Source organism: Tauraco erythrolophus, chromosome 4 (genome assembly GCF_009769465.1).
Source record: "Tauraco erythrolophus isolate bTauEry1 chromosome 4, bTauEry1.pri, whole genome shotgun sequence".
NCBI classification, from domain to species: domain Eukaryota; kingdom Metazoa; phylum Chordata; class Aves; order Musophagiformes; family Musophagidae; genus Tauraco; species Tauraco erythrolophus.
The window spans coordinates 3,718,500-3,746,052 of record NC_141468.1 but is presented as its reverse complement, the minus strand read 5'-3'; the positions used below and the strand labels follow the sequence as shown (position 1 = coordinate 3,746,052).

At 49.0% G+C, this 27,553-nt stretch overlaps 1 protein-coding gene across 1 annotated transcript in view; it reads right to left on the bottom strand.

Annotated features, from left to right (window-relative positions):
- The window catches only part of PODXL (podocalyxin like), a 45,619-nt gene extending 18,727 nt beyond the window's left edge, over positions 1-26,892 (bottom strand). Inside the window, exon 1 of the mRNA XM_086609854.1 lies at positions 26,847-26,892. Within this exon, the coding sequence (XP_086465980.1) occupies positions 26,847-26,892 (46 nt within the window). The remainder of the gene's footprint in view (positions 1-26,846) is intronic.
- Positions 26,893-27,553: the final 661 nt, after the last annotated feature.

Genomic DNA, 27,553 nt, shown 5'->3' with positions numbered 1-27,553 from the left:
AAGTGGTAAGCCACCATGCAGGGGGATGGATGGATGGATGGATGGATGGATGGATGGATGGATGGATGGATGCATTCAATGGATGCTAACCACACGGGCAGGTAGGACACCCTACTACATGGGCCTGGCTGAGCTCAGGCAATGCTAAGCGCCACAGATGTAGAATCACTCTCCTTTGGGTAGGTAATGACCTGCATCCCTTTGGCAAGTGGCAACACAAAATCATATATGAGCCAGAAAACACTTCACCACACCATTCCCTCTCTACAAACCCACTTCTGCTGTATCAGGCTGGATGGGACCATTGGGAAGCCCTTTGCAAAAGATCTCCCATCCCAAACTTGATCTGAAGGTGACATTTCTTTAATTACCTCCACCCCAGCTCAGATGGGCTGTTACTGTATTTTCCCTTTCCCCTTTCTTCTTCCACAGCTTGCTTGTCTCAAAGCAGACTATTTTGAAGAGTTATCATTGCTGGCTGAAATGCAATGGCTGTGGTGAACAGCAGCCATGGAGATGGCCACTGGAAGAGGAAATCCAGGCAGGTTGCAAACTTGACACTCTTCAAGACAACACGCACCATTGTGGGCCAGCCCCACAACATGCCATGGCTAAAGCTGGGTGAGACCCTCCTTCGATGGAGGGTGGGCATCCCTATCCATCCCCACACCTGCCCCACAGATTTTTGGGCCCCTATCTGTCAGCGAAATTTACCTTCTCTCTCCAGTTGCATTAAATTAAACTGTTTTCTCACCGCTGTTGCACGAGGAGTCACATGCTGCAGCAGTCACAGGGCTCCACACCTTTCTGCAGTTTTATTGCTCTGGGCTTAATATTAGTTGCCTCTCCAGGGACTCTGTCTCATTGCAGCATTGGGAAAAAGATGTATTTTATTTAGACTGGGGAAAAATAAATGGCATTTTTTTGGTGTCTTGCAGGTTCACCAACCGCAGCAGACCTGGCTCATGCAAACTCACTGCTCTCATTTTCAGAGCCTGGTAAACACTTAATTGCGAAGTAGAAACTAATACAGAACAAGCAGCGAGAGCACCGCAAGCCCAGGAGTCGCCGTTTTCCTTCCACACGTGATATATCTCCATCCCTGGAGACGTTCAAGGCCAGGTTGGACGAGGCCCTGAGCAACCTGATCTAGTTGGAGATATCCCTGTTCCTTGCAGGGGGGTTGGACTAGATGACCTTTGAAGGTCCCTTCCAGCCCTAACCATTCTATGATTCTATGATATCTCTTTCAAACGCCAGAGAACTACTTTTTTATCTCTTCCTCCCTAAATGGCCATCCGTGCCAAATCTTGGTGGTGGACCCAGGGGTAATAACTGGTAACGAGCCCCTGTTTGCCTGGGCTGGTAGCTAGTATTGCCTGATGACTGTCCTCAACAGACTCACAGAATCGTTTAGGTTGGAAGAGACCTTTAAGATCATTAAGTTCCCAAGTCCACCACTAAACGATGTCCCTAAGCAGGTCTACAAGTCTTTTAAATACCTCCAAGGATGGTGACTCAACTGCTTCCTTGGGCAGCCTGTTCCAATGCTTGACAACCCTTTTGGTGAAGACATTTTTCCTAATATCCAATCTAAAGAAGAAGAAGGAAGAAACGAAAAGGACCTGGTCGAAGGAGGAGAAAACCCCTGTAACCACAGACTGGTGGTAATAATGGCCAGACAGGACAGGATTGTTAAGTGCCCCTTTAGCATGAAAATTACTCACAAAAGACACAGTATGTCCTTTTGCAGGAAACAAATGACCCTTTCATGCTGTAAGCCCTGGAGATAAAAGGATTTAAGCATGCAAGGAGAGAAAAGGAGGATGGAGGAGAGGTCCTCTAAGCTATCACTCCCCTTACCAAGAGGAGATCCTTTCCAAAAGAAAACTCACTTGAATTTCAGCCAGAGTCCCTCACCTTGTTTCCCAAAAGGCAGAAAAAACTACCTGCCCCTGACCTTCCTGGCTGCATTTTGGCAGGGCAAGGCCACTTACTTGATTTCACTTTTTGGACCGTCACCAATTTCTCATTTTAAGCAAAATGAGAGCAATATAGCAGCTACCAGTGCATTTTGACAGCACTGGTTGCAGCGAGTCTAATGCTTTGCTCCGCACCTCTCCTCTTGCACGTATCGCTCAAAAAACCCCAAACCTTTGCAATTCTGTGCTGGGGCCGAGGTAGACCCCCGGGAGGAGAGCCCAAGTCCTCCACGCACGCATCCGCGTGCACCGCGGCCAAACAGCCCGGAGGAAATGAGTCCACTGCAAAAACATGATTTCATTTCCTCATGTGTGCATCCCATGACCGTGCCTGCAACACGGTGTCTCTGCGATGGGGACAACCCCGGAGGGGAGAGAACTTTCCCTTACTGCTAGCTATCACGATGGGCTTGTTCAGCCCTCAGTGAGCAATATATGGGAAGCTGGAAGTGCCACCATCGGTCCCTACCGCTGCAGGCACTCCTGGACAGGGCACGTGTGGGAGACCTCTGGATAGGAGCTGCTGGGGTGTGAAAAGCCACCCAAAATGTCGAAGGACAGTTGTGGTGGTTTGTGCCAACGCGGCTCCTTGCAGTATCAATCGAAGGCCACAATTTTGATCTACTGTGCATCACCACTGATTTTGTTCCAGTAGATGCGTGGTGTTTTGGAGGCTGGGGAAGATGCTTGGGGGGGTGCAGCTTGTTTGGAAAGGTCACGGCTTGGAGCACAAAAGGAAAAGCAAGCTGACGCAAAACGCAAAGCGAAAGGACGTGTCCTGTCCCTCCTCCCATCAGGCCACCCGAATCCACCACCTCTCCGTGCAGCTCCTCTGATTAATTCCCTGCCCAACAGCTTCCCGCTTCCTATTTTGGTAACGCCTTCCCCCCCCCCACCATCTACCTTGTTGAAACAGCTCAGATTGGCTGCAAATCTATTAATAGTGAGAAAAGGAAACTCCAAAGAATAACTTAGGAAACGGTGGGTGACACACCCCATGCCGGCGGGCTGAGCCCGGCTCGGAGCCTTAGGCCAGCCGGCTCCTGCTCCTCCCAAGGCGGGATGAGAAAGCTAAGGAGCCCGAGCAACCCAGGGAAGGGGAAGGGATGTGAGACAGGCCTGAGGAAGTTCCTATTTGCCTCTCCTCTTGCAGCCTTTCCTGATTAAATAGGGGCAACGGGTTGGGTTTGTCAAAGGGAAAGCGGGGGCTGAAGCTCCAGGGGTGGCCTTTGCTGGGGGAATGCGTGTGCCAGGAAGCAAGGAGGCTCCTGCTCTTTCCTTTGCATCGCAAGAGGCTCCTGGGCAAAAGGAGGGTTTTATCCACCCACTGCAATGCAGCCATGTCTGAGCTTGAGCAGAGACCAGTCGCTGCAGAGGACGGGAAATTTGTCACCTCCTTTTAAAACTGTGAGAGCGATCAGATTGGCAGAATATCACAGGACGGCGTTATTTATCCTGGAATTAAGCTGGGCTACCAGAGCAAATGGTTATCTCACAGGGTTTTAAAATTTTGCCTGTATAGAGGTTGTCTCCTTTCCATCTGCTTAGGGAAAGAGGGGCTCCAAACAGCACCATCCTCCCTAGCTACCTGTCGAGATTTCGGTGAGGGATGTGGTACGAGGATGCTGTTGGTGTGCACACCACCCTTCGCCCCTGCAAAGAGTCACTCTCCATGTCAAAAGGTACACTTCGCAACCGGCATCACCCAAGCCCTTTGTTGCCAGTCTCACCATCAACATCATGAAACGGTTTCAGCCAGGCCAAAGACCAACTTGGCTTCCTGGGTGAGAAGATGGGGAAAGGTCCAACAGCCGGTGCCAGAGCATTTTCAGACTCTAATCCATCAGTCCAATTATCCACTGCAGGGATATCTATCCTCTCCAAAACCCTGCCAGAACAAAAACTGCTGCAAAACAGTCTTGATTGCGCCACAAAATATTAAAGATGAGACCTAATGGCTGCATTTAATTAGTGTTACGATATCACTCAGGAAGGAAACGAGTATGTCTGGACTCCGATTTAAAGCCACCGGGTTTGTTTTTAGCAGGGAACCTCCTGTACCCCACTGTGAAAAGGCTCTGTTGAAAAGACCCTTCAGATAGGTACTGTTTAGATCTTGCATGCAAGTGACAGCAAAATCAAGGCAATGACACTGACAAGTGTCCTCTTCTCTGCTGTCAAATGAAATGAACCTTCAACCACAGCCTCTGTCCTGAAAAACTTACCCAATAAACCCTTACTGGATGGACATGGCAGGGCGAAAGGATGTGCTTCAAGCCCTGAGGGGTTTTGCTCCATCGCCAGATGGAGAGGAGCATCCAGGGCTTCCTCCTGCATGGCTGCACTGCCAGCCTGGAGATACCCCTCGGCTGGAGATTTGGGGCATGTCCCTTCAGCACCTTAGCGTAATCCTGAGGACTTTATCAGTCTGCAGGATTTTGCAGTCACTCACAGCACTACAGCAGCCCAAAGCTGCTCTGCTTTAATTCAGACCTGGGAAAATTGTAAGATGTCCCTATTTTACCCAGTGAACGTAACCCTGAAGCTCAGAGAGAAGGACTTGAACCAAACCTCATGCAAGCTTTGGCTGCTCCGTCCCTCCCGTTAGATCTGCCTCACTTAATTTTATTCACATGACAGCCTTTAAACCTCTTTAGTTTTGACCAAGAAGCCCATCCACAGCCTGAGATGCCTTTCCTGCCAGGACTGCAACACACGGCCCCAAAATCCAGGTTCTGATGAACTGGCATTTTCTGAGGAGAAACCTGCTTCATTAACAAATTCCCCATCAGCTCTTCCTGCAGGTATTTGAGCCAGCTCAGCTTGTCTGCTGTTTCATTTGGAAGTATGACAAATATAAAAAAAAAAAATCATTCCAAGGCATGTGTCCCCACTTGGACACACTCCTCTTCCCCTGCAGCCCTGACGTGTCTCCTCCTCGCTCCCTTGGTCTCTCTAAACACCACATCTGGGGAGGCAGAAATGGGCTCGTTTGTTGTACTAATTAATGACCAGACAGTAGATTTGAGGGAGCAGAAGTATCTCAACGATCTTCACTCCCATCTTCTCAAAAACATTCTTGAATTGTCTTCCGTGACACTCTTGGACCTCTCCTGAATTTTTCCTCCAAGACTGGTTATTGCCAGAAAATTGTGATCAGAGGCATCTTTCACCCAAATAGACCCAACTGGTCCATCCCAGGCAGTGCTCCATCCCATGGCCAGCTCCAGCCAGAGGCGAGGGATGCCAGTAGTGGGAGGAAGCACCTGTCCAGCCTCTCTTATGGATAAACGTAGGACATCCTATTTAGGATTGTGCCTCCACAACTCTTCCCATGGAAAGTCGATAGCTATCTAAGAAGTGAACAGGAAGATGAAAAAATAATTGGAAGGAGATAGGAAGACCAATGTGGAAAACTAAGGCTCCAAAATCCTTCACACGAGGTTGTCAAGGAGGCAAACAAACACAGACACACGTGCACACCTCTATCCACGCAACTCCCAGATGTTTTTCGTCACCGCGCCTGGAAACATCCTATTTCCACTGTGGGCAGCCGGGATTTGTAAAGGATTCAGCTCCAGCCTTGCACCTTTCCCAGGCTGCAAAATGAATCAGGGACTCTTCGCAGCCTGAACAGAAACGCCACATTGCGCAGGAAATGGTAGCGGAGCTACTGGAGAGGAAAAACGTAGAGCATGAGCCAAAAAAGTTGCATGTCCCAACCAGACCCTCCAAAGGACAGAGTGTAGTCACGCTCCTGCCCTGCTCCTGCCTCCTTTACACTGTTGGCGTGGAGTTGTCCTGTGATGACCTTGCTGCTTCGAAGCAAGATTTGTGGCAGTACAGCCTCCTCCCGTACCAAGCGAGCATCAATCTCCCATCGTCTGAAGGACACAACGTCTGGTACGTTTAGCACCGAGACCCCTCTATTTCGGCAAAAGTCACCCAGGGACTTTGGAAGAAACTCAAGGTTTACATTGAGTAATGGGCCACAAAAGTTGCTCTGCAGCAAGGTAAAGCCCAGATGCCTCTGGCCCTAAACAGCGTTCGTGAATCAAAATGGTACTGAAAGTCCCAAGAACACTGTAAGACCACACAACTTTGTTACACGCGGAACATTTGAGGTTTTTCTTGTATAAGTTCTGTATTGTAAGTCTTTAAGAGTACAAGGGCGCGTAGTGACAGGACCAGGGGCAATGGCTTTAAACTGAAAAAGGGGAGATTTAGATTAGATCTAAGGAAGAAATTTTTCACTCAGAGGGTGGTGAGGCACTGGAACAGGTTGCCCAGAGAAGCTGTAGATGCTCCATCCCTGGAAGTGTTCAAGGCCAGGTTGGATGAGGCTTTAGGCAACCTGATGTAGTGGAGGGTGTCCCTGCCCATGGCAGGGGGGTTGGAACTAGATGATCTTTGAGGTCCCTTCCAACCCAAACCATTCTGTGATTCTAAGATACTCTGTCAGGCTTTTGTCTGTGAATAAGAGTGCTAAAAAAGCCTGCTTTTTAAAAAAGCAAATAGATTAAAACCCTAGTTTTGTATGAATTTGGAGAGGAAGCTCAGGTCCATAGGAAGGACTGAGAGCCTGGGTAAGACGACCAGATTGGCAATGCCACCTTGACTCCACGAGGAGACTGCCCAGCTTTACCACCTCTTCCAACCAGGTTTGAAGCCTGGCCCATCAATTGACTTCAGCAGTAAGGAGCTGGCAGCAAGGTGGTGGGAAGGAGATCTTCAGAGAAGCCAACAATAAGAGCTGCTTGACCAAAGTCACCAGTTTGCTCTTGAGAGCTGAGCTGTCACATCACAGCAGCCTCTCCTGGAGACCTGACCTCCTTTCTCTAGCCCAGAGCTGCAGCTTGATGCATGGGGATGACTAGGGGGACAGAGTTATTCCTCAAGACAAGAGCAGAAGTTCCTCCTCATGCTTTTCACCCCAGAAAGATGAATCATCCATTGCTGGCTTTTCCTGGAGGACTACTCCAGACAACTTGAGAAGGAGTAAGGACATGAGCTTGTGAGACGGGAACTCATTTTTATTCAGCCTGATGGCTTGTCTACACAGAAGTACTCGGGAAAATTAATCTAAAATTAAAAGAAGGTATGATTTCAGAGTGGATTAGTCAAAGTGCACACAACCCACCAGGTGGCCACTCTTGTTTGGCTTTAAATCGGCCCTCATTTAATTTAGCCAAAATAAAGTAGGTTAAATCAAATTAAAGTCTCCTTAGCTCTGAAAGCCAACAAGGGGGAGCTGATGCAGTTGAAAAAAAAACTCAGGAGAAATCTGGTGATGGTCCCCACACAAACCCCAAAATGTCACATTGGGCACTGACCAAACGTCGGGGATGAGGCACACCTGCCTCCCCAGCTGAGGCTGGCCTTTCCTGATTCCTGGACATGGAAAGCTCTGATTGATGTCAGATGTGATGTCCCAAGGTCGGCTCTTGCTATTTGCTCAGTTTTTGTCGTGGAGAAAGGCAGGACGATAAGAAGACAGTGGACAGACCCCACTATAGGACTGGGGAATGGGTGCATGGTGCAGGAGGCATTGGGGTCCATCCACTGTCTTCTAGGACAGGATAGACAAGGGGACAGAGAGGCAAGGTGGGTTTGCCTATCGACAGCGAGGAGCAGCCTTGCTGGGTGTCATGGGGAGGCTGAATTCATCCCTTGCCCTCTTCTCCAGCTGGCTGGGTTCATATTTGGGTTCACATTGAGCAATGTGGGAAGGAGTTGGCCCTGAGCTACTCATCCTGCCGGCTGAACTTCTGCCAGCTGGCCAGCACTGTGGAAGAGCTGTCACATCTAATGTCACTCAAGCTGGGCACCGTGCATCGGCAATGTGTCTAGACTCTACCCATGAGAGACGAGAGCCACAACGGTCTCGCAAAGCAACAAACATGCAGATCTCCTGTGAGTAGGTTTTGCAGCCAAAAAATCCCCACTTTTTGTGAGAATCACACTAACTCTTGCAATGAGGAAGGGGAGTGGAGGAAATGTACCCCTTCTTGTGGCGAGGCCTCTTCCTAAAGGGAAAGAGTCAACCTCAAACCCAAACAGGGACTATTGGTTTCTTTGGGACCTCACAGCCCAACAAAGCCAGACCACAGGTGGCATTGGCAGCAGGGAGGGAATGCCCAAACTCATGCCACCAAAATCAAGGATAGTAACCTCAGCTGGAGGCTGACACTCGCTGGAGTCCTAGCACGGAGGAGGTCCAAACAGCAGCCTTAAGGGGCAGAAAATGAGAGGAGAGACTCCAGACCTAAAGAAATAAGGAGACCTCAGCCTGGTCACGGGCAGCTCCGGCACAAGGGGAAATAAAATGGAGATGGGTGACTGGAAGGTCAGTTTGTGCTGGCACACAGCACTGCCGCGGCACTGCAAAGCGTTGTCCCCCACTTCTTGCACCTCCCTTTCCTCCCCACCTCGCCTGAAGATTTACAGCAGGAATCGCCCTCCTGCAACAGCCTCTGCTTGCTCCTGCCACTGAGGCTTTTGGTGGCGAGGCTGCCAGTCCCTGATGGGGCCATGCTCAAGGGAGGGCTGAGGATGCTTGCCCACCCTGAGGGAAGAAAGGGCTAGCGGAAAAGAGATGGGATGGCGAGGAGGCGATAAGACCCGAAGCCTCACCCTTCTTTGTGCACCCAGAACCTTTGATGAGTCAGCTCAAATTTACGCCCTCCAAGTCAGTGACTTTATTTTTAACCTTTTCAGAGTCATATTGGCTCCCCCTGCCCATCCGTGCATTGCCCACCACTGAGCCAGGATGGACCCGAAGATGATGAACCAAACATGTCTTGGACTGGATGATCCTTATGAGTCTCTTCCAACTGGAGATGTTCTATGATTCTATGATCTTTGGTCCATCGAGACTCAAAGGTGTAGTGATGTGAAGTGGCTAAAGACACAAGTGATGTAGGAGCCACCACCAAGAGGCACTGGTGACCTCTTCAAGTGTCTCAGCCTCTCTAAGTAAAATTTTGGGTGGTTCCTAGATAAATACCCACTCCCCAGTGCCATCTGCTTTGCTGCTCATTTAGGCTATGCTGGGGACAGGTTCCTCTGCAGTCACGTCTGAGACACCTGCAAACCTTCTCTGACATAAAAACTGCCACCGCACACCCCTCACTCCGTGTTTCTGAAGAAGAGCCCAGCTGGGTGGCAGGATCTGTCCCTCTGCCGCCACCAGTCCCCCATGACCTTGGCCAGCCGGGGTTACCGAGCCAGCAGCCCGGAGATTTCCTGTGAATGCCGCGAGGAGAGCTCCACATTTCCGTGGGATCCTTTGTGTGTCGGTGCTATTTCAGATCCCATCTTTTTTATTTCAGCTCTCCACCCACACCTCCCTCAGGGTGGGGTCTTCCCGGATAATTTGGAGCTCTATATAGACACACACGTATATGTATGCACCTATATATATTTCTATAGCTGTGCAAGCAAGTTGAGCCTTCGGGCATTGACTGGACACGGCGGACTTGGCAGGAGGCTCGGTGCTATTCTTTAGGTGGGGAGAGCCTAGGAAGGGAAGGACACAGCTAACCCTCCCTCCTATTCAAAACTATTTAAAGACTGTCTGGCACAAAATTTCTTTCCCACCAAATGGCTCCAGTGACGATCTGGCTTTGCAGGCTGTGTAATCTGATCAACTTCTATTGTTGGTAAATTCGTTAATTGCCTCATTATTTAACTCTCCTGAAACAGTTGGTTTTACAGAAAAAGAATATCCATTTTAACTCTTTTTGTTTGTATTCTGTTTTATTTGTTTTTCAGGAGCACTGGGACTCAGTTTCCATTTGAAGAACTTCTGTTCTTCAAGAACTCCTGCACTTCCTCTCCTTAAAATAACACACATGATCACAGGAATCACTGATGAAAGGTGCAAACAGTGAGAGATGACCTTTTCCAGTGCTCTCCTAGGGCAGGGTTCTCCAGCACAACGTATTTACTACCCAGTGGCCTCTTATATGTATCCGTGAGTAGCACAAGCAGAGAAGCCTTAATCATTTCCCCCCAGAGAGGAACGATGCTCTTGTGAGGACGATGCACTGACTCACATGCTTGCTTGGCCACAACCCTCTGAAACAACCCTGGTGACATTTCTTAATCTCTCCCTGCCTCAGTTTCCCCCATCTCTACATGAAAGAGCAGACAGGTTTTGGATAGAGGGGCTGTCTTCGTTTAGGGGCTGGTCAGCACCTTGCGAACTGGGGCCCCAACCTTGGTGGGGTGCCAGAGCAATACAAATAATTACTAACAGTAATCCCCACGGGAGTCTATTACATTATGGTTCAACTTCCTCCCAAACAATTGCTCCTCTTCCTTGCTTTGTATGTTCTTCAAAAGAAGCAGCTGCTGTGCTTTAGGGCTGGGACACCAGCCGTGGTAAACATACACCCAGCGTTCCTGCTTAGCTGGGCCTGGGCAGCAAAAAGAAGATAAATCTGATTTAAGACAATCACATTGTGGGTAGGAAAAAAATTGAGGGTCTAATGGAAGCGGCAACCTAGCAGCACTAAACGGCATTTATCCTGAGAAGTCCCTTAGGGCACATTTGTTCACTATTTACAGCACGAGCTTATTCAGAATGGCATTAAGAGCAAGAAATGTCGAGAGCAGAACTGACCACTGGTCTCAGAGCTCAAAATATCTTCATTCAGAGGGAAATGAAGGTCCAAACACTGCAGGAGCATTCAGTTGAGGGAAGCAGAGATTTACTGTGGACACCTAGCTTGCCACTGCTTGGACGTTTCCCTGCTTTCTACTTATGCTGCCGGCACCCTGCCTGTACCACCCAAAAGGTGCATAAAGGGAAAGATGGCCCATAAATAGGGAGAAAGATGCCTTTGGTTCACAGCCAGTCCTGGGCTGATGTTGGCCCATCCACTGGTATGTGGGCCAAGAAAATTGTCCTTGTAGGGTATACAGGGTATAGGAGCACCCCAATGCCATAGGTTTAGGCGTGATATCAAACTCCTATGGGAGCTGGGAACCCAAAATATTAAGCATCCAAGAAAAAGTGGGATGGTAATGCAGAGAGACCATCCCAGAGTCTTTTGAGCTGGATCACATCAGAGCAGAGTGAGCTTTAGGTGGGCTCTCTTGAGGTCCTTGGACCCTCGTTCAAGCAGTTAGCTTGCTCTGAAACATATGGTGGCACACCTCCAAGATGTTTTTTCCATTGCTAGGATCAGGAATTTAGGCCTATGCAGCATGTAGCAAGGTGGAGAAGAAAGAAAGTTCTTGCTCATTAGATGGCCAACTGGCCTGACAATGCTGACGAAGAACAATACATTTTGGTCACCACTTCCAAGATGGAGACTGCAACGGCTTTAATTAGTCAATTAAATGTGGCTTTGTCATAGGAGATGAGACACAACCGGGACCAGCCAGCTGGGTTCTTGGCTGCTGAATGACATTGTCCTTCCAGCCCCATGATCTCATTGTTATGACTCAATAGGGGAACTATGTTGTCCACCCAGCAGCCCAGCAAGGAGTGGGATTCCTGCGTGGTTACAGCTGAGCAGAAGAGCATGGGAAGTTGTGGGATGTCACCGGGTCGGGGATGCAGCACTTTGCACTCAGTGCAAGCCGGCTGCGGTAGGTTTTTATGGCATGGTTGTGTGCTGAGAAATTCCAGTTGAAAAAATATTATAAGATATAATACAAATATGTCATTCAATGGTGATCGTATTCAGCTTCTCAAAAACTCAGCATCTGTTCTCTGGACAGGTAGGTCCAGGTAGCGGGTTTGAGCATGAAGAGACTCACTGGTTAGGCAGGAAAATGCTAAATGGTATCTAATGGAAAGGAAAGCTGGCAGCACTTACACCCTGGGTGGTCTGGATGGAAAAGACCCCCGTCTGTGTCAGCTTTTGAGCTCAGGGCTTCACTGACATCTCCCTGCCACCGCAATTCTTCTCTCTGGGGCAGTGTCTGGCAGTCGTGCCGCAGGGCAGGCCATGGCAGGGCAAGGGAAGGGAGCAAAGGAAGCAGGAAGGAAGAAGGAGCTGCATCCCCTCCCTGCCATTAATCATCCTTCTCTTTCTCCTAAAAGTGGCCAGCAGGTCTGCAAACCCCACACTGGGCTTCCACCTTGGATAGGACCCAGAGAGGTGACCAGCACCTCTGGATGTAGGAGGGGGACACGGGCTGGGCTTCATGACAATATCCAAATTACTCTGCTCCTGGGACGACGGAGACCGGATCCTGCTTTTGGCTCAGCAGTGAAACTCTGACACATCAGCTCGGACGTTTCCTTTAGAAAACTGAGCTGGAGTCACGGTGGGGTTGGAGATGGGAGGAGAGGGCAAGGACTGCCGGCCAGGTCCGTGATGGGATGAGCAGAAAGCCATCAGCAGAGGAGAGCGAGGGAGAGGGCACTGAGCTGGGATTCCATGGGTGCTCCTGGTTGTAATCCTGGAGCTGGGGGGTAGGTGTGGGGAGGGTGAGGGAGAGCACGTTGGGGACCGGTGAAGCCGGTGAAGGCTGCAGCTACGTGAACAGCCCTGCCATGTTTGCAAGTGATCGCTGCCAAATCGAAGCACGGCTTTGCTGCAAAAAGTGCCCTATTTTGTGAGATACAAGAAAATCAGTATCCCTGATTACAGAAAGGCAGAAGAGACAACTGGAAAATCCCCACACAGACTTCAAATCCACATTTGGAGAAGCATGATCAGACGTGCAAAGAGACCCTCCTGTCACCCGGAGCCCCATCTCATCCAGACGACTCTGGAAATCATTATCTGGGCAAGATTCTCCTTGGCTCCCGTTGGGGCAGCTCTCAGAAATCAAGCCCTGAGCCTGCTGACCACGGAGGCAAGAAAGAGCTGGGGCATCAAAAGCACACAGCGACTTTTAGCAATGCTTATTGATAACTCTCAGTAATTGATTGTTGCATTGTTGCTTTAAATAATTAATAACTAGCAAGCCCAGCTCCTCCAGACACCACTCCATGGTGCAAGCGTGCTCCTGGCTCCCGTTAGCTGAGGTTGCTTAGCACAGGAGCATCTCTGCCTGTCAATCACCAGTTGCTTCCAGTAGGCAGACCTTTCTATGTGGGCCACAGTGTCACGGCTGAGAGGCTGAAATGCTCGAACGATGCAAAACAACAGCGCCAGGTCCTGTGCCCAGCAAGCTTCTGCACGGCACAGCGGCCAAATAAATAGGACACGCGTACTGGAACCCAGGCATTGTGTTTTGCGACCGTGGACATAGCGGATGGCCAAGTCCTGTGCCATTGCAGGATTTGAACCAGCTCTCCCAAACGGGAGCAGAACCATGTTGGAGAATAGCAAGAAGTGGAGCAAACCCCTAGTTTTGCATATAGGCCGGAGGAATGGAGGGCTGAAGGCACCTGTGATGGAGATGAGCTACAGCAGCAGGACGTTTGGCACCTTGCTGCTGCACAGACTCTCACCCCTGAGAAGCTGGCTTGAATTCTGATCCAACCAGATCCAAAGGCTGATATTTATTGCTATGAAACTAATGCATTATTCTTAAACTATATTATGAAGGAGAGGGCTCCTCCTTTCCCCGCTCCCAGAAGTTTTGTGGTAACAGCCATAGATTGAACAGGGCTGGGACAATTTGCAACCCTCTGATTTTGGGAAGTCCTACAAGATCCAAGTGGCATCAAGTTGCTATAACAAGCTATTCCCTGCCTTTTGGGAGAAGAAATATGGGAAATCTGCCCACAGGCATCTCACACACATCTGTCCATCTCAGCAGAGAGCAATCTTGTTGCTTAAAACAGGAGCTGAGAGATCTGAGGGTCTTTCTCTGCCTCTATGAAAGAAATTCCTGCTGCAGGAATACCTTTACCTACTTCAGAGCTGGGTTGTGAGCACCTGCTCTTGTCAGATTTGTGCAGAGGCAAAAATCTTACTCCCCGTTGCTCTCTCCTATCCCTCGACGGGGCACGTGCCTCTGCTCACATCGATCCGAAATCCTTGCAAAACAGCCACGGGCTGCACTTTTCTTACTCTTCCCTCCCCCGAGCCCCCCGCTGCGATGAGCGTCAGCCTTCAGGATGAAGGAGTAAATAAATAAAAAAAGTCCAATCCTAAAAGCGCTCTCCAAAAACCAGATTCAAAGCCAATTCCCCCGCAGAGGTTTCCTAGCCCAGGTTCCACTTGCCCATCCGCGTTATCAGCCTCCTTCTTTCCAGCACCTCGGGATAGTAATTTTCTCAGCCAAGACAGAGATAAACCCCTGCCCCAAAACTGCTTCTGAGCTGGATTATAAGGAAACCTTCCCTAAAAGACCAGCTGGGCTGTGTTCACCGGCTCGGAGCAGACCAGGGCGCTTGCTCCCAGGGGAAAGCAGCTTACATCCCTGTAGGGCTGTCATCTCCCCCCGGGGCGAGCCCCTTCCTAATCAGATCCGAGCAGTCCCACCAGACACGCAAAACACTCTCACGGAAGACAAAGAGGAGAGCTGCAACCCTCACCCGCCAGCTCAAACACAAATACAGCCCTGAAATAGCCGGCATTCCTTCGGCATGGCTGTCCCCCAAGCATTTCCCATCAAATCCGCATGCGGCTTCTTCTTTTGGTGGTTTCCTGACCATTTTTTTTTTTCCCCAGGGGGGCTTTTTGCAGGTTTTTATGGGGACTGTTAGTGGGATTTTTCTGTGTGAGAGCACGGCTAAGGTACGGAGAGATACGGGACCTCAGTAACCACCACACCAGAGCTTGGTGTTGGGTCTTCTCCAAAACGCTCTCCGCGTTTCCCTCCACCACTTTCGCACTGGTAAGCACCATGCTGGGGCTCTGCACCCATCCTGATGTCTATCCAGTTGTTCATACCGTGTCCCACAATGACAGGAGTTTCTAGGGAGTGTGTGCAGAGGGTTCTGTGGGAGCAGGAGCTGCTGACAGGACCGAGTCACTCTTCTTCCATCAGGGACGCTGATGAGATGCCACCATCTCTGTTTCTAATGTGCTCAGGGGAAGGAGAGGCTTGCTCCCTCGGGGGGCTGGTTGTTCCACTGAAAAACCCTTTAAAACCCCCAAACTTTACCCTGCGCAGCTATCAGCTACCCATGGTCGCACTTTATAATAGGAACACAAAAAAGATGGATTTTTCTTTTTCATAACAGAAAATCAGCTCTTTCTTTTATCAATCCATCAGTTTGGACTTCTGCATTTCCCTCCCTAACCATTCATAAAGGGCATTTGTAAATGACTGTCCAAAGTACACATCGACAATGAGGTCCTCTAATTCTCTTGCTGCCAACCCAACCTTCCATGCCCACTTTTCACCATGCCTCTCCCACCAGTCCACCCTTCCGCTTGTTGTGCCACTTCCTTTGTCAAAAGAACAACTCTTTTTTCCCAACTTGGCTGCCCTAAATCAACCCCTAGCAGCTGAAGCCATGATTTGGAGGAACACTGACATGGGGAATATGGATGGTGATGGGTATGGGTGACAAGCGTTGTGGCTTGGTTATGTAGCCCACAGTGGTGATTGTATTGGCCATCCTTGACCTCATTAGGAACTGCTTAGCACCACCCCACCCACTATCAACCTTCTCCTTGTTGGAAAACCCCACAGAAAACAGGGGTTTGGGTGAAATGGTACATTATAGCCCAGACTTTGAGAACCACTCACCGTGGCAGAACTTCTTTGGAGCATGGCCATCATGGGATATTGCCTCCCCATCAACAGCCTGAGAGGGACTTGGCCTGGTGAAACGTATGAGTGAGGGCTGCAGGATCTGGCCCAGGGTCTGAATGATGTTAGTGCATCTTCCACCTCGAGGTGGGCCTAACTGCAGCATATCAGACAACTTTATCAGCCTTAACTGAGGTGTCGTAGCAGAAGCAGGTGTGTCCTCACCATGGAGGTGATACCCCAATAGCTGTAAGGGCTACATGCAGAGAGTGATGGCAGGAGTGGCAATTGCAATCGTCTCGGTGGCAATGATTGTTCTTGGCAGCTTCCTGCCTAATGAAGATGTCCTCTGAAAAGAGCCTCCTATGGTGAGGAGCTCAAGACACTGCACCAAGGATATGTCAGTTGTCAAGATTTTTTTTTTTCCCTTCTTGTTTTTCCCCCCCAATTGTTGCCTTAAATGGCAATGTTTTATTTTTCAAACCTGTTGGAGAAAACGCTCTCATGTAGGACCAGCAAGGAAATGCATCTAAATAGGATGAATGAGGGGCTCCAGACTCCAGCAGGCTTTGCAGAATTGTCTACCAATAGTGTTTAACTTTGGAAAGAATAGGGGAAATTGAGTTTATCACTCCCATCCTCCTCAGAGCCCCACGACAGGCGTGCAGTGTGGATGGATGGAGGTCCACCAGGATCTACTAAGCTGTATTGTTTTCCTGGACACAAGAAGGATTGCTCCAAGTTGGCCTTATCTCATTGAGAAAGGGGTTGTGCACTGCCATGGGCCACAATCCATCAAGGCCAAATCTCCTCCTAATTTGTGAAAGGCCAAATTTTGTCAACTAGCACCAAAGAGAAGATTACATACATGGCAGCAGGACTAAACCCAACCAGGACACCCACGGCACTTGAGGAACTTGGATTTTCCAGCACTAAATAGGACTGGACTTGGATGCAAGACAAAAACTGGGCAGCCAATTAAAGGAAGCCTGATTAATTCTTGCTTTTCTTTCCTTTAATCGCTGTCTGCCCACACCATGGGCAGATATCCAGGGTATCCAGACACTAAGCACGGGGTTCTTCTGCCGTCAGTTAGACGGCCAAAAGTTATGCATATAAACCTTGGCCAGCCATTTAAATTCTCTCTGCAGATCAAGGGGAGACATACTGAGCTGCTCCATCAGTAGCTAATTCTAAGCCACAAAAACAACTGGAAACTGGCAGCGTAAAAATAAAATTGCTTCCTCTCCCATTTTGAACAGTAAAAGTGAGTTTTAAGAAAACGACTTCTGTTTATTCAAAACCCTCGAGAGACATGGAACAATTCGCTCCAGTCACTAACTCCATCAAAGTTTGACGCTTGAGATTTGCTCAATGAGTTGCTCAGCGTTAAACTCAAAAGTTTGTCTGCTAGGTATCCAGGTCCTTGCTTATTTGATGTATCTTAAAGGAATTTTAAAATGCTGGTTTGCATCTGTCAGTTTAACAGAAATTTCCTCTACAAGTAAAGAGTGATTGCCACCAGTAAGCCCCAAATTAGCATTATCCATCATTACCTAGGCAGGCTTAAAAGATGCATAAACTAGAAATCAAAATACAGTGGTGACAGGCTATATAACTGCTGAAACAAATACGTTCACAGTGTGGCCACCTGGTTAAAAAACACAGCTGAAAAGCAAGAATATAAATCTCCAAGTTTTACAACGAGCAGCCGAGGAGAATCAGCCCTGCTTAAGGGATATAGCTGTGAATTGTAAATGAAAAACACGATTAAAATCGAATCATTCAAATGAAGACTTTCTTCTTCCGTATTTTAAATCGTGATTAAAATTCATAATTTAAGCCACATCAATTTAAATCAAAGTACCCTGCCATAAAAGGAGGTTTTGAACCCTTTGTGAGGCTTTAATGAGAAAAAGGGACGTTCTCCTGTTGAATGCAGTTAATGGGGATTTATTGGTACTATTCATGGGTAGGAACTATCTTCTTGAGGGGTTTGTTGTTGTTTTTTTTTTTTTTTTAGCTGGTTGGGAAAATTTTAAAGAAACAAAATAATTTTCGGTACTGGGGTGTTGTAATAAGCCCAAAACTTACTTTTCTGCAATATTCCACATGACTGTTCAGGACAGGAAAATTTATCACTTGTGCCAAAGAGGTCAGCACGTCTCATTGCTATTTTGGCATGTGAATTACCCCGAGGCTTGGGCGAGCGTGGAGGCGATGATGAGAGCCACCGAGGTGGGCTGAGATTAACTCCCACACGCTCGGAAAACGGGGTCAAGGGTTTGATTTTTCCCTCGCCAGCTTCACAGCCGATGTGATGTGTGTCCCATCTCACTCCTGTTTTGCCCTGGTTGTCTCTTGGATCAGGATCAGGCTTTGCCGGGAGCCCCACGGCGATTGCTGGTTCATCCCGTTTGCAGCCCATGTATCGCTGCTGCCCAGATTTTCATCGCCACAAGTGAATTTGGTGTGCTTATGGCATGGCTTTGATTTGGGATAAATGCACGTGCTTTGATTTGGGATAAATTCACGTGCTTTGATTTGGGATAAATTCACGTGCCCTTTGACAGAGGCAGCGGACAGCACAAACACTTCGTAGCATTGTGTCAAACCAGATCAGGGGACCGATACTGCTGAAAACTAAACCAATATTAGAACAAAAAAATAATAAAAGGATAATAAAACAAGAGGGAAAAAGGGAAAATAAAACAAGAAGGGGTCGTTTCATGCCGTTACTGCGTGTTGCTACTTTCTCCACTCTGCCAAGAGAAACCCACGGGAACAAATTTTGATTTGTTTATTTGTTATTTTTATTTGTTTAGGCTCCGAAACCAAATCAGGTCACCAGCAGCTAGAGAGTGGGAAGATGGCTGAAAAAATGCATGAATGAAAATGCTGGTTTTGGAGTCGTGCAATCATTATGTGGTTTGAGGGTGCTTCTTATTCGCTGGCCTAGCACCTGGTAGAAAACTTGCTTCCCTTCCCAGTGCTTTAAACATTTATTCTGTTGCGTAACAAATTAGAAATGTCCAATGAGGACAACTTTAATTGCTTATTTAGTATATATATATTTATATATATGTGTCCAAGACCTTGGTTACTTGATGTTATTCCAGTATAACCACTGCTAACTGGACCCGTGCTGGAGAACACAGAGCATCACTTTAACTACTCTGCTTTTTCTCATAGTCAAGGCATACCGTATCTTGATAAGCAGCGTGCCATGGTCACCCTGAGAGCTATCCATTTTCCACAGGCTGTGGCAGTATCATTTAAACTTCTCTATTTTTTTTCCCCATTTGCGTACGTGGTGGAATGTCTTATCTCACCCTCCTGCCTTTAGACTCCGGGGAGGAGGAGAAAAAAAAAAAAAAGTAGCCTTTGCTATTAGGTTTCAAAGAAGGACTTTCTCAAACACAGTTTCTGTAAACCCTTCTGCAGAGTTTTTCAAGTCCCCTTTGTTGAAGTTAGAAATCTGGCGTTTTCTCTTTGCCTGTACCTAGCAGAAACCACTTAGAATAAATGCCTGACAAGGTTGTCTCATCATTTCTCTACAATAGATTTAACATATCATTAAGTACTACAGCTTAATAACTCTAAGCCAATTTCTACCTCCTCCTCCAGTAAATTTGCTAAAATCAATTAAGGCTGAGAGAGAAAATTTCAGCCTTTGCCATTAATAACTAAGGCCTTATTCTTCCACTGCAAAATGACCTTCCTCCTCCCTTTCACCGGTCTCATGAGCCACGTGGCATAAGACCAGAGCCTCCTGCACAGAGAGCTTGTAAGACAGAGAAAAAGCTGCTGGATTAATCCAATTTTTATTAAGGATGCTAAGACTACGAGCCAGACCTCAAAGCAACATCTACTCAGAAATAAAAAATTACCTTTTCCATTTTGGGGGAGGTTTTAATGCAGATCACATCTGCCTTTTCCTAAGGCATCTGTCCTGCACCTGGCTTCAAATACAGACTTGGCTTTTAAACCCAAAGCCCATGTTCTTCTTATCTGCCTTTCCATCTTGCAGCCTTTAGGGTGTACTCCTGACTCACCACCAAGAAGCTCTTCCAAATCCTGAAACCTACTTTATTTTTTTGACGTTTTTAAGCAAATACAGATACTGTTATGCGACATAAGAGTTTCCAGGGGCAGATACTGGACATTTTTTGTGTAACATCAGACCATGTTGGGGACCATGTATGGAGACAAGCATCTCTAGGGGCCAAATCATCCCAAGACACATCTGGTTTGCCTTCAGAAGACGTCAGTCTCTCTCTCCACTAACAGCAGCTAGACTCAAGGACAAGTCAGCTCCACCTTGGTTAAGCATCTGAACCTACACGGCATTACGTTGGGTCCCCAGTGAGAGGAAAAAGCAACTTGCCCACAACTGCAGAAGAGCTTGCAACACCAGGACTCCAAATTTTCCCTTCCTCTGCAAAGCAGTTCATCCCAGCTTGCCCAAACCCGGGCCTGTTCCCTTTCTGCTGCCACCCAGCACCAACATTACAACAAGACATGGGACCTTGGATGTTCCACACAAGTCGAGCCACGCTGAAAGCCAAATCCCAACCTGGCACGTTGCCTTCCCGCAGCTGGTTTATTGCGGATGCTCATCTTAGAGCAGGTGCTTCAGCAGCGCTGAGTTCCCGCCGCCCAAAATAAAGGCTCGTTCCCCTTTGTTACGCCTTCTGCTCTACGCTGGGCGTTGAGGTACTACACCGAGTTAATTGCAATGAGTCGTTGGCATTCGCCCTGTCTCCTTGCAATACTTTGTCACCAAACTGTCACCGGCGTCTGCCGAGCGCTCCTGGCCCCCGGCCAAGCGAGCCGTGAGATCACAGAATCACAGAATGTCAGGGATTGGAAGGGACCTCAAAGGATCATCTAGTCCAATCCCCCTGCCGGAGCAGGACCACCTAGATCAGATCACACAAGAACGCATCCAGGTGGGTTTGGAACATCTCCAGAGAAGGAAACTCCACAACCTCTCTGGGCAGCCTGTTCCAGTGTTCTGCTACCCTTACTGGGAAGTTCTTCCTCATGGTTAAGGAACCTCCTATGTTCCAGCTTATATCCATTTCCCCTTGTCCTATCATTGGATGTCAGTGAGCAGAGCCTGGCTCCGTCCTCATGACAGTCACCCTTTCCATATTTATAAACATTAATGAGGTCCCCCCTCAGCCACATTTACTGACAAGAAGAACTTCAGCGAGAAGACCTGGGACCCATGATCAATGGGGGATACTGGTGCCTTTGGGGTTTGGAGTAACTTCACTCCATCTCTTGAAGAAGAGAGATATTTTTTTCTCTTTAGGGTGGATGTGGCATCCTGGCATTTGCTGGTTCCCAATGGCTTTCAGCAATCTTTGGTACCGAAGGCAGACTCTGAGACACACTATGGCTCAAGTCACGTGGATATGTTCATGCAACCCCCAAGAAGGTCATGTGAAATAACCCACCACAGAGCTTTGCACTCCCAGGAGGCAGTAATGTTTCTATTGGCACTTTACTCCCCCAGGCACTCACTATTTCTAACACTATTTGCAATTCAAAGCCAGCAGCTAACTTGAAGCAGGCTAAGTCATCCTGGAAGGAACCTGTCCCTCTGCCCTGGCTGTGGAAGGAGGTGAAGACACTGATACCCATCACCTGGGAGCTTAGCTAGAAGAAAAATACCACTGTGTTGGTATGGCCCCAGGTGGTCACGATGTAATGAGCAGTGCAAAGTCAGCACCTCCTGAATCACAGCACAGGGCCCAGCTCCAAGTTTACTAGGTGCCACGATAAAAGCCCTCTAAATGCGGCTCGTGACTTCTCCACCCTCCCCTCGCAGCATCGCTAGGTTGCTTCTGGCCGTGGGAAGCTGTTGTTGCATTGCAGCTCCCTGCTCACCAGGCCTTCGTTGATGCCATTTGTACTTCAGCAGCCCTGGAAACCCCAACCAAGATCATCTCCCCATCCCTGAACACTCACTGCGTGGTCTCTCCACCAAACAGGGCGCAGTCTAAGCAGACACATGCAAAATGGAGAGAGAAACTGCGGCACAGCCAGTGCTTTAAATAGCATTTCAGCTCTTCAGACCCTAGCAGATCACAGATGATTTTTGTACCATAACAAGGAAGCTCATCTTTTCCTCCCAGCTCGGTCTACCTGCTCAGACAGGGCTGTTTGGATACAGGCTAGTCCCAATGCTTAGGCACCTCCAAACTGGAGCTGTGATACAGCCAGAGCACGTCCCTCCTGCTTCCACTCAGTTTCAAATGGATCTACATATTCCTCAAGGACCTCCAGAGCAAAACACAACATGGCTTCAACCCAGCGCTACAACAGACGAACATGCAATTAGCACAGTTAAAACCTGATGAAGCTCAGATGAACTGTCCCCATCCCCCCCAAATAACAAAGCAGCAACAGGAGAAAGCACCTCGCTCTGGGGTGTGGGACACCATCACACCAGGCAGCTTGGGGGAAAAGATAGAGATTATTATTTTTTTTTTATGGTTAAGCACCAATGGCACTGGACAGGGTTTTGGAGTAGATGAGTAGTACATAGAATCATAGAACGGTTTGGGTTGGAAGGGACCTTAAAGATCATTCAGTTCCAACCTCCCTGCCACAGGCAGGGACACCTTCCCCTAGATCAGGTTGCTCAAAGCCTCATCCGACCTGGCCTTGAACACTTCCAGGGATGGGGCAGCCACAACTTCTCTGGGCAACCTGTGCCAGTGTTTTACCATCCTCATTGTGAAGAGTTTCTTCCTTATATCTAATTTAAATCTCCCCTTTTTCAGTTTAAAGCCATCCCCAAACCCCACCATACAGTAGGACCTGCAAGACCCCCATGCAGAACCAGGCTCTAGCCTGGTCATCTCACAAGCTGCAAGAGAAAGACTGAGTGGATTTGCTCGGCAATGCCAAGACCAAACGTGGACTATTCGGCAAAGCCCCAGAGGTTGCAGTGAACTGAGCTCAGGTAGGTGGAGAACAACAAATGCCAGATGACTGCGTGCACTGTTTAGATTAAAAAAAAAAAAAAGGCAAGGTTTGGTCAGGAACTCTCTGTGAAGGAAAGGGCAGGCATTGCAAGAATTCAGAAACAACATCCTTAGGTGGAGATTGGCTGGTTATGGAAGAAGCTGTGCACGTAAACAGGCTTTCGACGAGGAAGTTGGCAGAAGAATCTGAAAATGCTTCGGAGGGTTTGCAAGATTTCACATGCCTGCACACGGGGAATGGACCAAACCTGGCCACCCGGATTCCTGCAAAGTTCAAACCCTCCCGTGATGTTCGGCTCTCGGCAGAGCGGAGGGTGGCCACCTGTCACGCGAGCGTGCTGTCAGGATGGGAGCAGGGCTGAGGGCGAGCGGGATGCTCAGGATCACAACCTGCACTTTCCTGTCTATGTGTTGCTCTCTTATCAGCTCAGCAGCTGGGAGGGAGGAATTTCTGCGTGCTCACAGGTGGGTTGTTTGCTACATGCTTGGTCCTGCTATTGCTTGGACCACCTGGAGATGTAGCTACTGAAGGTGTCTGGGCTTGGGGCTTAAGCCTCCATATCACAGAGAACCTCAAGTGGATGTTATGGCAAGATCTCACCTCCCCAAACCATCACCCTGTAAGGATGAAGTCCCACTTGCCCCAGCCTCCCTGGCTCCGCAGAGCACCAGAGGGCTCTGGGTGCTACGGTGGGTCCCTGGGGACAAGACAAAGGGGCCACCCAGTCCAGCATCGTGGAGAAGAGGGCAAAATTCAGGGCAGCAGGTGGGATGGATGCGGTCCTGCACCTAAACCCCAACAGCTCCTCTCTGCTCTCATACAGCGATAGAACACCTGGAATAACACGGGGACTAATGCACAGCTGGAGGGATCCTCATGGGCTATAATGAACCTCCATCAGTCATAGAATCACAGAATGGTTTGGGTTGGAAGGAACCTTAAAGATCATCCAGTTCCAACTCCCCTGCCATGGGCAGGGACACCCTCCACTACACCAGGTTGCCCAAAGCCCCATCCAACCTGGCCTTGAACACCATCAGTCCCCACAGCCTGCACCCCAAAACACCCCAGAGCTCGTGTTGGCAGGCTTAGGTCTTTTAGAGGGTGCAGACGGGGAGAGAAAACGCGTGATTTATCAGGCAAATAATAACCAAAGCACAGCCCCAGCCTCCCAGCAAATGCTGAGAGCAGATATTTCCAGCCGGTCTCCCGTCACCACCAACATGAATGATCACCAGCCTCCTCGTCACAAGCCTTTAAAGCAACTCTCTGGAACTAAATCAGCGTATTGCACGGTTCCAGCTCCTTTCATCCAAGGATCTTCAAGTGCTTCATAAACAATTCTTTAATTAAGCCTCCTAAACAGACCCACGGGGTAGCCCTACTCTATCTGCTTTGCCACTGGGGAATCGAAGGCATTGCGCTGCTAAAACAGCTTGCAAAAAGGTTGCAAAAATCTTACCAAAGTTCCTCCAACAGCAAACACAGAAGAAGACACGCTCCGCTTCAGTACTGATTTTAAAACCCTCTGGTTAACAATTTTTTTCTCCTCCCGTAGACATGGCCTCGGTTGCCTGCTCCCGCCAGATTAGTATTCAATGGATAAAATGGATTTTAAAAAATGCACATCTTTGACAGCCTGTCTTGGGTACAAACACAAACTCCCAGTACCAGGGAGCCAGGGAAGCTTTGGGAATGAAAAGGAGTGTTTTGGCAACAAGGATTTAAAACCCATCAATCTGTGGTTTGCTTTGAGCCCAACTCCCCTAAAACCCCTTCCTGCCTTTTTTGCCCCCAGGACAGGTCTGAGCTGTGGCTCTTTTTAATCCTCTGAGGATAAAAAGTATAATTTTTCTCTTCCTCATGCAATTTTGCTATCATATGCCCTGTGGGATAGAAGGTCTAATATGGGGAAAGAATAAATAAAATGTCATGTGAACACACCGTAACGGGTAACTCGGAGCCCCTCGCAGGCTGGTTGAATTTAAAGATGTTATTTGCCCCGTGTCACGTTCGCCACATCTCTGGTACACACTGGCTGTGCCTTGTCGGAGGCTGATTTTATTCTGATTTACAGCAGAGAAATAAGGGGGAAGCTCGGCAGAATCAGGGGGTTGGGATGATACGAACCCAAAAGTCAGTATTTCTAGCGAAACAGCCGTACCCAAAATAGCTGCTTTTAAAAACTTCAGCAACTTTGGGCTGATTCTGCTCTGCCCCGCACACGATGTTGTCACTTTCTTCCTCGTGACGCCCAAAAACACGCTCCGAAATCCCAACTCCCTGCTCACCCACCCACTTCATGTCCAATTTGAACAGAGCAAATCACGCGGGCTCCATCCCAATGACTTTTTTTTTAAGACACCAAAAATCTTACAGTGTCACTTGCAAACCCAACTTCTTCCCATTTCAGGAGAGGAAAAAAGGTGAATTTTAGGCTTTGAGAAACTCAGGTGGTTGCAGCAGATACCAGCCTCAGAGTAAAGCACTGCTGGGACTCCAAGCCCAAACACCCAGCAAGGAAGGATGCCTATTTTGCCTCCTAGGGAAGGAAATCCCGGTGCCTACACACAGGGAGCACCAAAGAAGCTCCTCTAAGGAGCTTATTTCAAAACTTAAGAGCAGCAACGAATGGCAGAAAACAGTTTTGAAGGACTTAATAAAATAATTTCTGAGAAAAATGCAATAGGATCACTTGAGAGTTCTACAGAAACAGGTCCCTCCACCATCCCTCCGCCAAAAGCCTGTTTCCTACCAATCCCAGCATATTTATCACTCCGTTTCGAAAAACTGAACAAAACCTTCTGAGAAGGCAAAGTCAGCTAAACTCTGCAAAATTCTGGCCGGCACAAGAAAAATTGCATTAGCAGCTCCTACTTTTTGCCAATATTAATGAGGCTGAGGCTTCCCGAGTTTTAACAGGAAGAGAAATCTTCTCTTTTAAAGCCCACCTTGGCATCAGGGAGTGACGGGGCTTTCGCACCTGCTCGCCCACCAAGCCCCAGCACCTCGAGTCTCGAGAGGAGCAGGAAAACACCAGGCAGGCAGAGATTTCAGCCAGACGTCTGTGAATTCCCCCCATGGTTAAATCTCCAGGGCCCTGCCTCCAGGAGCGTTCCTCAGCTTTTGTTACCTTGAATAAAAGCACATTTGGCTCAGCAGAGGCTCTGTTGGGAGACACGACCCAAAGCAAGATTTCACTTTTATTTTATTTTATTTTATTTTATTTTATTTTATTTTATTTTATTATTTTATTTTATTTCGTTTCAATTCAATTTATTTCATGTCATTTCATCTCATTTTCCCCCTCCTTCATCTTCCCTGAATACAGGGAAGAAACACCCCACTCCTCCCTACCTTTATGCACTTCCGAAATAATCAGTGCATTCCCATTCCCCGTTACTTTTTGGTGCACTTTATGGCCATCTCTCTGCCAAAACACCCCACCAAAGAACTAGACCTCCCGCTGCATCACTCACAGCACCCTTGACCCCAGCACTACCACAGGACCCAACCCACTCTTTCCACTCCGACTCCCAAACCTGCCCAGCACGATGGATCCCACACAGGTCCACGGCTGCCCTACAGCGACGGGTCTCCAAAAGTTTATTCTTTTTGCAATTTCCATCAGGAAATTGCTGTCTCCAACTACATTTTTCCCCTCTTTTCCCATGACACCTCCACGGACCAGGGGTGAGGGCTCACGTTCAACACATGCAGCACCTGGCACGCTGGACCAAACTGAACCGAAGGTCTCCCCTCGCTCGACGGGACCCCAAAAGAAGGGTGTGAGGCTCAATGCTTTGCACATGGGTCTTGCAAGAGCCCACCCCCCTGACCAGGGGCTTTGTGAAGCTGGATGAGGGAGCGAAGAAGCGGCGTGTTTGGCTCGCACCGTCGCATAAAGAAACAAGCACTGCGGCTCCCGCGCCCCGAGTCGAGCCGCCGTGGATGGTTTGATGGGCTCAGTTTCTAAATAAGAGGCTCGGTAAGCCTGGGTTCAGCAAGCGGGTGGGCGCCCAGCATCCCCCAGTTTATTTTCCGCCTTTCCGCCCAATTTGCTTCAAAACTACCCAACAGTAAAAGGAAAAAAAGGCGGAGGGGGGGAGGGAAGAAAAGGAGGAGGGATGCTTGAAGAGGGGAAAAAAAATAAAATAAAAAAAAAAAAAGCGAGGCGAGGGCAAAAAAGCGGGACAGCTGGAGCGGGGAGGGGAGGGAAGCGGCGTGCGGGGAGGTGGCACTTACCGAGCAGCAGCAGCGGGAGCAGCGGCAGCAGCAGCGGTGCCCGCATGGTGGGTGCCTCGGCGCGGCCGTCCCCGCCGCGGCTCCCGGCGCTCTCTCCCCGGCGGGGCGGGCGGGCGGCCGCTGCCCTCCCCCGGCCCCGGTCCCCCCCCCCCCCCGCCCGCTTCTCCCCCCGCCGGGGGAGGTGCAGCCCGGCCCCGGCCCGCCCCCGCCTCCGCCCCCCCGGCTCGGAAGGGAGAGACCCGCGGGGGGGGGGTGGGGGCGGGATGGGGGGAGTGTTTCTACTTGTAAGGGGGGATTTGGGGGTTTCGTCGGGGTGGGGGGTATGGAAGGGATTTGGGGTTTTTGTTGGGAGGAGGGGTTTGGGGGATTTGGGGTTCTCAACTGCAGGGGGGGGTTAGGGGTTTTGTTGGGATGGGGGGTTGGGGGGAATTTGGGGTTCTCAAGTGCATGAGAGGGATTTTGGGTTTTCGTTGGGATGGAGATTTGGGGGAGGATTTGGGGTTCTCAGCTGCGGGGGGGGGTTAGGGGTTTTGTTGGGATGGGGGTTTGGGGGGGATTTGGGGTTCTCAACTGCATGGGGGAGAGAATTGGGGTTTTCTTTAGGATAGGGGTTTAGGGGGATTTGAAGTTCTCAACTGCATGGGGTATTTGGGGTTTTCTTTAGGATGGGGGCTTGGAGGGGATTTGGGGTTCTCAACTGCAGGGGG